We start from the raw sequence: 12,750 nt of genomic DNA on the forward strand, positions 1-12,750 counted from the left end.
ATTAATTGACATTAATAATCCAAGAATCCATTTTATTTCTAAGCACCTTTCAAAACTATCAAGGGCACTTTACAGTCACAGGATAAATTTTTTCTATGGGTGAGCAGCGGCAGCTACACGCGCCAGCGTTCAGTCAACCCGTAAGTAATAATAATAATAATAATAATAATAATAATAAGAAGAAGAAGAAGAAGAAGAAGAAGAAGAAGAAGAATCATAATAATCATAATAATCATAATAATCAACGGACAGTTCGACGACGGAAAAAAATCATTGGTACCGCCCTACCCACTCTCGATGACTTGCACACTGCAAGAATCCAAACTAGGGTGCGGAAAATCGTACTGGACCCTCCGCACCCTGCCCACCACCTTTTCCAGATACTCCCCTCAGGCAGGCGCTACCGATCCATGCGCACCAAATCCAGCAGACATTTAAACAGCTTCTTCCCCCAAGCCTTTAACTCTTTGAACAGTAGCCCAAATTGAACTGTATAGTGCCTCTTTGCAATTTTTTTGATGATGATACTAGTGCATCGTGTTCGACCGGAAACACATTCCTTGTGTGTTCTACATACTTGGCAATAAAGATGATTCTGATTCTGATAATAATCATACATTTCATTTATAAGCGCCTTTCAAAACTCTCAAGGACACTTTACAGTCACAGGGTATTTTTTCTGTGGGTGAGCAGCGGCAGCCACGCGAGCCAACGATCACTCAACCAAGAAGCGTCATAAAGTAAAAAAGTAATCTGTTGAGAAAACACTCACCATATAAGGCCGTATAATTCTAATGCATCTTAATTTTACTGTAATAAGTAACTCAAATAGATAGAAAGCTAGCTAATATATATAGCTAATAATAAATAATAATAATAAATGGTTTGAGGTATCCATATGCACTGATAATGAATATTTGCTATCTATTAACTGGCTAGCTAGCTTTCTATCTATTTGAGTAACTTTCGGGGTGAGTGAACGCTGGCGCATGTGGCTGCCGCTGCTCACCCACAGAAAAACTGTGATCCTGTGACTGTAAAGTGACCTTGAGAGTTTTGAAAGGCGCTTACAAATTAAATGTATTATTATTATTAATACTGTAGCTAGCCAGCTAGATAGCCAGCCAGATAGATAGCTGATAGCTAGCTTGATAACTAATGGCTAAAAAAAACTACAACAAAGAAGAAAAAACACGAATGGCTAAAAAATGGCTATAAATTAATAAATTTAACGTTCGTAAACCGAAACGTTCGTAAACTGAGGTATCACTGTATTTAGATGAAGTCAGAGTGACAGCAGGCAAGATTGGGAATAACGTTGGCTTCACCATCAGAGGTCAGGAGTTTACAAAGTAAACGTCACCTCACTTTGCTCGCCAGCCTCCCTCACCGGTGGAGAAATTCGTACCGTGACTGACGGCGACCGCAATATTTGTTCGTCCTTGCAAGTCGCACTCTTACCAACAGGCACAATCAAGTATACAATCTAGGAAGATGCATTTTCGCAATGCGCAAAGGGGAGACTGCCCTGGCGCGGCAACCCGCTCATTTGGGGAAACATCTGGAGGCGTTTAAGGCCATTCTTAAGGACTGACACATGGGACTTTGGAGTTGGGAAGCAAAAAAAAAAAAAGTTAGTTCCTTTTAGTTCCCCTGCAACCATGCTGCTGTTCATAGTATGAAGCTAAATTGGAGCAGTATAAGCCCGAGGATGAGCAAAAATACATAAAAAGGCCCAAAGAAAGCCATTCTGTTGGCAAATAACTGATATTTTTGTCAGAATCTGGAAATCAGATTAACGTAACGGAAAATTATTATTATTTTTTTTAATATGTGTGTACAGTATCCTGGTAAAAATATCTTTGTGTTATGGGTCCCTAACATCACCATTTCCCACTCTACAGGCATACTGAAAAAGCAGCGCTAACTGGAATGTTTGTGTAATAAATAAATAAATAAATACATACATACATACATACATAAATAAATAAAAGGCCCCAGCAACAGTAACAATCCCATAGTAAATAAATAAGTAAAATAACAATAAAATCAAACTTTAAAAAATATATAATAAATAACAAAATAAAGAAATAAATTGATAAAATCCCCAGCAACAGTAAAAATTCCATAATAAATAAATAAGGAAAAATAAAAATAAAAACACAATAAAATACACATTTAAAAAATATATCATAAATAGCAAAATAAATAAATAAATATAGTCCCCAGCAACAGTAGCAATCACATAATATTTAAAAAAATACAATAATACAAATACAAATGTTTAAAATTATAACAAATAAATACGGAAATTGAGATATAAATAAATAGATAAATAAATAAAAAGTCCCAAGTAACAATCCCCTAATAAATAAAAACATAATAATAATAGATACATAATAAAAATACAATAATATAAAATGGAAGAATAGATATAATTTATACCAACATAAATAAATACATAAACAAATAAAGTCCCCTGTAACAGTAACAATCCCATAATAAATACTAAAATAATTTAAAAAATACAAATATAGTCCAAATTTTAAATATATAATAGATAAATGAATAAATGAGTGAATGAGTGAATGAATGAATGAATGAATGGATGGATGGATGAATGGATGGATGAATGAATGGTCCCCTGCAACAGTATGTTGTATCCCGTCGTGTATGGGTTCACTTTTTCTTGTATTTAGATCTTCCAAAATGTTATGACTTTATATTTTGTGTGCTTACACAACCACCGTGGCTATAAAAAAAGCGCTTTAACGAACATTTAAAATACTACATCTACGAAATATTCAGATAAAGAAACATTTATAAGGTGCCTGGGTGAAGTGCATGGTCGGCGTTAGAGAAAACGGAATGCTTTCAGGTGCACCTAATAGTGCAGAAAATATGAGATACAGTAAAGTCTCGTTATATCAATATCGGTTATATCGATAGTACTGCTTATTACGATACTATTTCTATGAACGCAAGGAGAAAATTTACATGCTGCAGGATCGGATATATCGACAGTCCGGTTATATCAATATTTTTTCCGACTCCCGAGAATATCGATATAACGAGACTTTACTGTATTTATACCTCACTGACATGCCATGACAACAAATATAACCAAAAGCAATTTGGGGGAAAATGGTTAATTCCCCTTTCAATGCAATCAGCAGCGTTTTCTCTTACCAGACATCTGACATGATCGTAAACACGCCATCTTTCAGTGACTCGGGTGACATCCAGCGGACAGGCAACAGGCCTTTTCCTCCTTTTCGGTAGTAATCTGTCTCGTAAATATCTCTGGTCATTCCAAAGTCTGCAGGAAATAGGAGAAGGCAGGTTGGGGATGACGCTCATTCCTTCAGCATGGCGAAAAGGCATTCCTTTTGAAGTTCTGTTCTAGTCTTTATTTTGAAAGGGAATCTAAATCACATAGAAGTGTGTCACTCACCTCCAATCTTCACCGTAAAGTCCTCAGCCACCATACAGTTTCTGGCCGCTAGGTCTCGATGAACAAATTTGTTGGCGTTTAGATATGCCATGCCGTCGGCGATCTCCCCCGCCATCTGGATCATTTTCTTAAGCGGGGGCAAGACTTGGACGCTGGTATTCTGCAAGAAAGAACCACAGGTGAGATGACGTTTTCTTGCCAGAACTATAAAACACCCTCCATGGAAAAGAATGATTACTTCTTTGCGAAGAGAACGCAGGTGACTTTTGAGATCACCGCTGGTCATCAGTTCCATAATCACCAAGGTGGGTTGTCCCTGGGAGACCACGCCCAGAAGCCTCACCTGCAACAAACAGGACGTAGCAGCGCACCATTAAGGATCGAGCGCATAGGGTCCGAACCAGCTAGTTCCCATGCACAGAACTGCCACGGTTTAAAACACAGGTGTCGAAGTCAAGGCCCGGGGGCCAAATCCGGCCCGCCACGTCATTTTATTCGGCCCGTGAAAGAAAACCACATTTGTGAAATTCTATGATGCTTGCTAAAGTGTGAACCAAAATGTCAAATTGACGGATGCAAACCACAATAACAGTCATTGATGTTGACTTCAAATTTGAAAATTAGTTATTCATTCATTTGTTGCGCGCTTTGTATGTAATATGTGGAGCAGATTAAACATTCTAATGGCTTCTGCAAATTCATAACGGCACCCCTGAGACGAAACCGTAGCTACAATGTTAAGTTGGAGGGTAATACAGGTAACATCTGACTTACGACCAGCTCGACCTACGACCACCCGTACTTACGACCATGTCCTCCAGACCCTATTTAAAAAAAAAAAAATTCTGCGCCTGGCACCGCAACGCTCTAGCAGGCCGGTAACGTGTAGGATAATTTTGGCCAGGCTGCAAGCATCTCACTCTCGCACAGCAATCGACCGTGTGATGGCACCAGAGGTGGGGATTTTGCGTGTCATTTAGCCCCCCGAGTCTCTCTTCAACATTTTGAATGGATTTCAACTTACGACCATTTCGATTTACGACCGTTTGGTCGGAACGGAACTCAGTCGTAAGTCGGATGTTAGCTGGACCCCAACTTCCAGAGATAATGAATAACTTAAAACCTTTTCGATACAAATGAGTACTGCCATCATTCTTTACTAATAGAAAAGAAAGGAGAGTAAGTTTATTCCCAAATTTGCTGTCGGTACAAGTTAGTACCCCATTCTTCCGATATCTAGCGACATGTGGCATTTTTCGGCTGTCAACAGAAGATTGCATTAGAATTACTCCACGCAGACGCGCGTGACGCCATGTGCGATGGGATCATAACCTCGCCAATCCCCGGCGATGGGGTGTGTGAAAGTCTATTCGTGCGTATACTGTATACTGTGATTTAGTGGCTACTGGTCCAGAATGTACAAGTGTGTAGAGTAGAGGGTGATAAATCAGGGTTAACTTGAGCTAAGATGCGGTGAAGCCTGACTTCCTGTTTCAATCCAATCACGCCTGCTGCCAAATTAAGGATGAATGTTAATTACACGCCTCCTTCACACGTCTTAAAAACAGGAGTCCACACACAACGGCGGTGCAATTTCCTTCTTTCAGCACAAGAGTTGGAAGAGAATCTTTCCGTGAGGAAACTCGGATTACAAAACATCTTCCGGAGTGCTGACGAGACTGGGATCACCCTGATTAAGGCTTAACATCTCCGAGATGGCGTTCCTTTCTCCAGTCAGTAAAAACTGGAATGATGGTGGTGACCCGCCAACCTCCTGAAACATCTTGAGACTCCGCGTTCGATGTCACGTTTATTTATAGTCGCAATGATTCATCCGCACCAACGTCAGCCGTTTTTACCGGCGGCAAACGGGGGGCTTACCACATGGTGGCAGTTGAACTCTTTCATGACAGACGCCTCGTTCAAGAACTCGATGCGTTCCTTCATGCTGGCTGACTCGTTGACAGTCTTGATGGCCACTCGCGTCTCAGGCTCGTCCTTCACCACTCCTTTGGCGATGCCCTCGTACACCATGCCAAAGGATCCTTGGCCAAGTTCCCGGTGCATGGTGATCTTCTCTCTCGCTACCTCCCACTCATCTGGGACGTACACTGTCGTAAAACGGCAGCAGGTCAGAGGCGAGTTACCTTATAAGATAATCTTTGGTGTTTGGGATGCTTCTTACTTTCTGCAGCACTGAAGTACTCCGGATTGACTGAAGCGTAGAGGACTCCGTTGCCCAGTCTGTCGCTATTCCTTTTGACGCAATGCACAATAGGTGGATGGATTAGCCTTTATGAGTCTCGCAGTGTAGACATTTCACAGCAGTAAAGTTATGGAAAGAAAAGGGAAGGAAATGAAAGGAAGAGGTAGAAAAACAAAATACAGGAGCTGCTGCAAAGGCAGCCGCTCTCTCGGCGCCATCTTGAAGTCAAAAGAACAAAAAAATAATAATAATATGACAAGACAAAGACACAGTCATTCAATCTCCAGCACCTTCTGCACCCAAACCCTAAACACAAAACCTCTAACCCTCACATAGTATAATTGTAGAGCTTTTTTAGATGCCATTTGTAAAAGGACAGTATTCTGATGAATATACAGTAAAGTCTCGTTATATCGATATTCAAGGGAGTCCGAAAAAATATCGATATAACCGGGACTATCGATATATCCGACCCTGTTTGCATGTAATTTTCTCCGTGTGTGCATAGAAAAAGTATCGATATAACCGGGACTATCGATATATCCGATATCGATATAACGAGACTTTACTGTAGTTTGGTGGAATATGAATTAATCAGCTAAATGCAATCACGACTCAGCTTCGTCATATGACCAAATTTAGAAAAAAGGTTACATGGCATCGGTCATTACTTGAGCCTTGAGCTACCGCGATGTTATTTTCAGTCAAGAGCAGGTGAATTTTGCTGCTAAATTCATATTCCACAAAAACAATATGGAGCAGAAAGTCATGTTGAGACGCAAAAGGGGAAATTGAACATATTACTGCCAAGAACATTTTGGACTTAATTAAAAGTTAAAAAAAATGAAATACAAAATCGAGATGAATTCCTTAAATTAGAATGTATAAATTTAGCATGATTTGTCATACATTAAATCAATGAAAAATATCCAAACCATTACTTGTCAAAACATCCCTTGACTTTCTGGAGGAAAAAAAAGTCAAATACTAAATCAAAAGAAATTCATTGAATTCGAAAGAATTATTTTTGTATTATTTGTTAGACATTAAATAAATGAAAAATATCAAAAACATCCATTAAAATATATAAAAATGCACGAAAAAACTGTACATACAGTATACTGTAGCTACAAAGAACCAAATAAATCTTTCTGGGAAAATAAAACATGGACATTGTCCGCAAAAATTTTCAGACCCTTTGACAACAATAAGAGTACATATGACAAAATACTTGCCTCTTTTTGTTAACAAAGAAGAGGATGGTGGTGAGTCCGGCGATGAAAAGAATCACAACGATGGGAATGATGATGATCAGATACAGCGCCACGCCGCTGTCTCCTGTGAGGACATGACGGGAATGATCAGCATGGATCGAGTACCGGCGTCCTCATAACCCCTTCACTCCGTTATATTACGTTTCGGCGGAGGCACGTAGAAGGAAATGCTTTCCGTCCAGGAGCCGTTGCCTGCCAGGGATGTGGCTCGTACGCAAGCCGAGTAGTTTCCCGAGCCCAGGTTGCTGAGACGAGCTCCGCTGTGTTTGCGGTACTGCTCGCGAGATACGCATTCGTGCTTCTCGGGCTGAAACGTAGCAAAGGTGACTGTGTTGCAATTATGTGAAATATAGACTACACAATTTTATGTTTCAGTGCAGGGAAAGGAAATGAGCATCATATTGCACTGTATATAAACATTATAAAATAGAAATAAAATATTTTCATTTTGTTCATTTTTCTTCTTTAAGTCCTACTATTACACACTATATAGCGATAGATAGATAGATAGATAGATAGATAGATAGATAGATAGATAGATAGATAGATAGATAGATATGGAGTATATATATATATATATATATATATATATATATATATATATATATATATATATATATATATATAGTAAAGTCTCGTTATATCGATATTCAAGGGAGTCAAAAAAATATCGATATAACCGGGACTATCGATATATCCGACCCTGTTTGCATGTAATTTTCTCCGTGCGTGCATAGAAATAGTATCGATATAACCGGGACTATCGATATAACCGGGACTATCGATATATCCGATATCGATATAACGAGACTTTACTGTATATATATATATATATATATATATAAAATACATGAGCTGAATACTAATAACAAATAATATGATATCTATATCTATATATATATATATATATATATATATATATATATATATATATATACACACACACACACAGTAAAGTCTCGTTATATCGATATTCTCGGGAATCGGAAAAATATCGATATAACCGGACTATCGATATATCCGATCCTGCGGCATGTAAATTTTCTCCTTGCGTTCATAGAAATAGTATCGTAATAAGCAGTACTATCGATATCACCGATATCGATATAACGAGACTTTACTGTATATATATATAAATATATATTCTTTATATGCTTAGGTAAACTCATCAAGTATTACGACTTACGAGTTCACACCACTGACTCAGTGTGACTTGTGACTCACCTCGGCACCCAAGCGGTACTTGATCTCGTACATCAGGATGAGACCGTTCGGCATGACGGGCTCAGGCCAATGGAGCAATACGCAACCTTCAGTCTTGTCGTTCCTCTCAAAGAGCACTTTCCCAGGAATGTCATCAGCTTTGGCTTTGTAAAAATGACAACTGTATGTAACTATGAAATCGAAATCTAAGTCTCTTACAGTTCTATAGGTGGCTACCTGCAGGTTTCGTCCTGGCAAAGACGAACGCGCCAACGCTACAATGGCCCACCTCCTCATTGCAGGCATGGATGTCGATATGGTAGACGGTAAAGGGTCTCAAGTTGGAGATTTCAAAGCCCTCCGAGGTGCTCTTGTCCTCAGAGAAGGGGTACTCTGTTATCGGAGGGATCCCTTGGGTGCTGTTCACGCTCAGGCCGAGTGTGCTGTTGTCCCTGCTGGTGCCGTTGTGTAACGCGGTGCCATTTGCAAAGCCGAAAAGGTCCCGGCGACGTCGGTCTTGTGGTCTGGAAAAAGAGAATAAAGTCAAATATAGGAGAAGATTGTCTCATATATTTGGGTGGGAAATCTAATTTATTTTACAGATGAATGCAATAATATATCAAAAATAAAGTTATATATCGCAAATTAACTTTTTTCAGGACAACCAAAAACAACCTGTTTGTTCAACTGATGAACGTTTCATCGTCAAAGACCGGAAGCCATTTTCACCACTTTATATTGGGCAATAACACACATGCGTGCAGAATAAGCAGTAACTGCAGATGTGTAATATCTGTAATAATAATAATAATAATTGTGACATGGGAAGTTTCTGAGCATTGAGCTTGAAAATCTGAAATTTTAGTCTTCATTTTTTGCCTTTCCTTTCCCATAATAAAGCACACCTTTCTAAATGAAGTACAACATAATTCACGAATGTTTTAATCATGAATGTATAGAACAAATACTATTTTCTAATTTTTAAATCATTCACTGACAGATCTGTACAAAAATGTGTCCACCCCAGTGCCAGGGTTTTTGTCATTGTCACTCGAATTCCAGGACCCACAGAATATTGAGTTTTACGACGACATAAACATTCAGTGGAGCAAAAAACAAAAAACCTTAGACTCTCTTATTTCATCAGAAAAAAAGTTAATTCCTAAATTATATGTCTCTGGAGTTATATAAGCTTGAAATGATGGCGGCTGTCCAAAATAGAATGCAATACATACATATTGGTTTATATAGCGCTTTAACAACAGCTGAAGCTGGAACAAAGCGCTAACATGGAAAAAAAGGGAAAAACAATGTGAGAGGTCTGGACAGCACTTTATCGGCACCCAAACAAGCAAAAACAAAATCCCAACAAATTCGGGAATGGCGGTCAACGTCATCTTTTCAATTCCCCAATGAAGTCGTGCATGGCAATGAATGAGTTAAGATTGACTCTTATCTTTTCATGCTGGTTCTTCGACGAATGTGAAAAATGAATGCAAGTGACAAGGCCAGAAAATCAAATTACAGCTTATCATAATGGGTTGTTTAGAGCATTTTACACAAAGCTTGACATGGTGTGCACATGCGTGTGTCTGCGTGTGTGTGTGTGTGTGTGTGTGTGTGTGTGTGCGTGTGTGCGTGTGTGTGTGTGTGTGTGTGTGTGTGTGTGTGTGTGTGTGTGTGTGTGTGTGTGTGTGTGCCATTTGTCCAGATGCTACATACTACTCCCCGCGCAGCGATGCAACCTGAGAGCAGGGACCAACCATAGCACAGTCCGGCACCGCCACATCTGGACAGTAGGGATATATATCGGGCCGAAACTACCAGCAAGAATTTAGTTCGCTGAAGAAGCATCTTGGATAAGAAGCAAAACGTCCGACACCTTCAAATAAGTACAGATGACGGCTGAAGAAACCGTTTCATCAATCACTCGTTGACAATCCTTCGAAGAGAAAGTTTTGAGGACCTTCGCCCGATATTGAACTGGACATCTGCAATTTTAATCAAAACATTTTATGCAAAATTTCCCCATTGTGGGACTATTAAAGGCTTTCTAATTCTGAAAAATCTTTGCATGGTCTCCAATTCAGAAGCCAGTATCTGAGCTAAAAGGGTGACGATGTTAAGGACCAGTCGCCCACACCTCTGCCTTACGAGCCCCTTGTCAAATTTTCAGTTGGGAAGAGTGATATGACTGCGATTCAAGTGCAGCTGGGTGCATCTTTGACAAGACAAGAGGACGATTGATGCCTGGGAAAAAAAAAACAGTCTCACACACACTCAAACATTCCTCCCTGGCAGTTATAGCTGGTGTGGTACAATCCAAAGAAAGTCACTACAAATATAACAGGGGACTGATACAGTGATACCTTGGCTTACGAACTTAATTTGTTCCCAGACAGAGAGTGCAAGGTGAAAAGTGTGTATCCCAAAAATTAATTTCCCATAAGAAACCACGAAAATGAGAATAATCCGTTCCCAGGTCCCCATAAAACATAATTTTCTACTTTCTAATTTTCTAAGCCTGAAAACTACACAAAATATACCTTCCCCAAAATGTACCTTATTTTATGTATAATAAATGTGGTATGGTATGGTTGATGGCATGATGGAATGGATAGCTTTTTGCATAAAGTGTCTCAGGGTTGCACATCTTGAAAGTTGTGATATTGCAACAGCAACAGATGCAAACAGACACACCAGAACCATCAGTAATAGCTGGTTCCCTTGCTTGTCTTTTCATTTCAAATTGAACTGATGCCTAGTGCGGATTATTTGTGGAGACTGATTGATGGGAATTTTATCCTTGCAGTCTACACTCTGCCTTTGAACTATCAAAGTTGAAACGAGTCCAAATTTCACGGTTTTCTATCCATTTTGTCACTCTCTCTCTGTCGTCTGCCTGTCTCTTTAATGTTTAAACCACCTGCCCTCACTGCTGCGTTATCGACCAATCACGTGGCTTTAACCGACGACTGGCAGCGGGGAATAGAGGAGCAAAACAAGCTGGCTGCCATTTTCTTTTCGGAGAACGGGCTCATTTGCGAACGACACATCACTTATTGTGGCATCTCCGTATGTATCCCGAAAAATAGTTTGGATGCCAAGGTAAAATTTTCATAAATTTAACGTTCGTAAACCGAAACGTTCGTAAGCCAAGGGGTTCGGAAACAGAGGTATCCCTGTATATATATTCAAATGCCTGACTGTAATTTTGTCTCGTCTGGGGGGGTCCATGAGTCCCTTTGAATGGTGTCATTTAAAATGACAGCTGACTGGAGCTTGACCTTACTGCTAAGTGACTTACTTACGCCACTGTCGTGATCTGACCCACTTAGAGAGAGAAAAAAACATAACCTTTACATCATGGAATCCGAGGAGGAAAGCTGTGACGACACCTTCTGCTCAAAAAGGAACACAGGATTCGCAACAGGCCTTAGTTGCACACAGTCAACATGGGCCTGTTATTCCTACTTTGTGTTCTGTCTTCTGGAGTTCATTAGACACTGCAATTGGACTCTTTCCATATTCTATTACAAACCTGATGTACATTATTTTTTTTGGGGGGGGGGGGGGATGCCTCGGTCCCAGCAGGGGGGGTTGGAGTGTATCTGGGGGGGGCTGCTAAGGACCTCCCTGGCTAACAGGAAAGTAGTAATTAACTCATTCATTGCCAGACAATGTGTCTACTCCAGTGCCAGGGTTTTTGTCATTGTCACTGGAGTTTTATGACGACATAAACATTCAAAGCAGCGTAAAGAAACCTTAGATTTGTTTCTTTCATCAGAAAAAAAACCTTAATTCCTACGTTATATGGGTTTGGAGTTATCTGAGCTTGAAAAATACAATACAATACAAACATATTGGTTTAGAAAGCGCTTTAACAGCGGAAGCTGGAACAAAGCACTAACATGGAAAAAAAAAGGAAACTCTGCCCTCTTGTGGAAAAAACATTCTGTCCTTGTGTTGTCATATTATTTGTTATTTAATTTGTTTTTGTTCATTTGATTTTAAAAATGGTGCCGCGAGAGCAGCTGCCTTTCCAGCATCTCCTGTATTTTATTTTTCTCCTTCTTTCTTTCCTTTCATAACTTTGCTGCTGTGAAATGTAAATATCTACACTGCAAGATGAATAAAGGTACATCCAATCCAATCCAATTGCCAGGGGCCATGGCCAGCGCTTTATCGGCACCCAAGCATGAAAAAACCAAACCCGAACAAATTCGGGAATGGTGCTCTACGTCATATTTTCAATAAGCGAATACATTTGGGAACGGCAGTGTATGTCAAGGAAATATGCTAAAGTGCATCATGGGGAAGACCGAAGAGGAGGTTTATGGATGTGGTCAAAGAGGACATGAAGGTAGCTGGTGTGAGAGAAGAGGATGCACAAAGCCGGAATAGATGGAGGACATTGATTCGCTGTGGCGACCCCTGATGGGAAAAGCCGAAAGGAAACGAAGAAGCATCATGGGGAAGAAAACGAGAAAAAAAAAGTTCATTTACAATACGAAGGCATCTTTTTTCATATAGTTTTTGAAAGCTACACTGATCCAATTCCAAATAAGCCTCGGGGGTGATGGGAGGAAATAAGAAAAAGAAAAGGACGAGAC

General features: G+C 39.7%; 1 protein-coding gene across 1 annotated transcript in view; it reads right to left on the reverse strand.

Annotated features, from left to right (window-relative positions):
• The window catches only part of igf1ra (insulin-like growth factor 1a receptor), a 108,375-nt gene that overhangs the window by 12,487 nt on the left and 83,138 nt on the right, over nt 1–12,750 (reverse strand). The window contains exons 11-19 of the mRNA XM_088995975.1: nt 8,375–8,661; nt 8,159–8,301; nt 7,076–7,241; nt 6,896–6,998; nt 5,640–5,710; nt 5,336–5,565; nt 3,693–3,797; nt 3,455–3,614; nt 3,190–3,319 (exon numbers count right to left, since the gene is read on the reverse strand). Coding sequence (XP_088852101.1) covers nt 3,190–3,319; nt 3,455–3,614; nt 3,693–3,797; nt 5,336–5,565; nt 5,640–5,710; nt 6,896–6,998; nt 7,076–7,241; nt 8,159–8,301; nt 8,375–8,661 — 1,395 coding nt within the window. The remainder of the gene's footprint in view (nt 1–3,189; nt 3,320–3,454; nt 3,615–3,692; nt 3,798–5,335; nt 5,566–5,639; nt 5,711–6,895; nt 6,999–7,075; nt 7,242–8,158; nt 8,302–8,374; nt 8,662–12,750) is intronic.

The sequence above is a fragment of the Hippocampus bargibanti genome, linkage group LG05, assembly GCF_051943395.1.
Source record: "Hippocampus bargibanti isolate YZ-2025 linkage group LG05, ASM5194339v1, whole genome shotgun sequence".
NCBI classification, from domain to species: Eukaryota; Metazoa; Chordata; class Actinopteri; order Syngnathiformes; family Syngnathidae; genus Hippocampus; species Hippocampus bargibanti.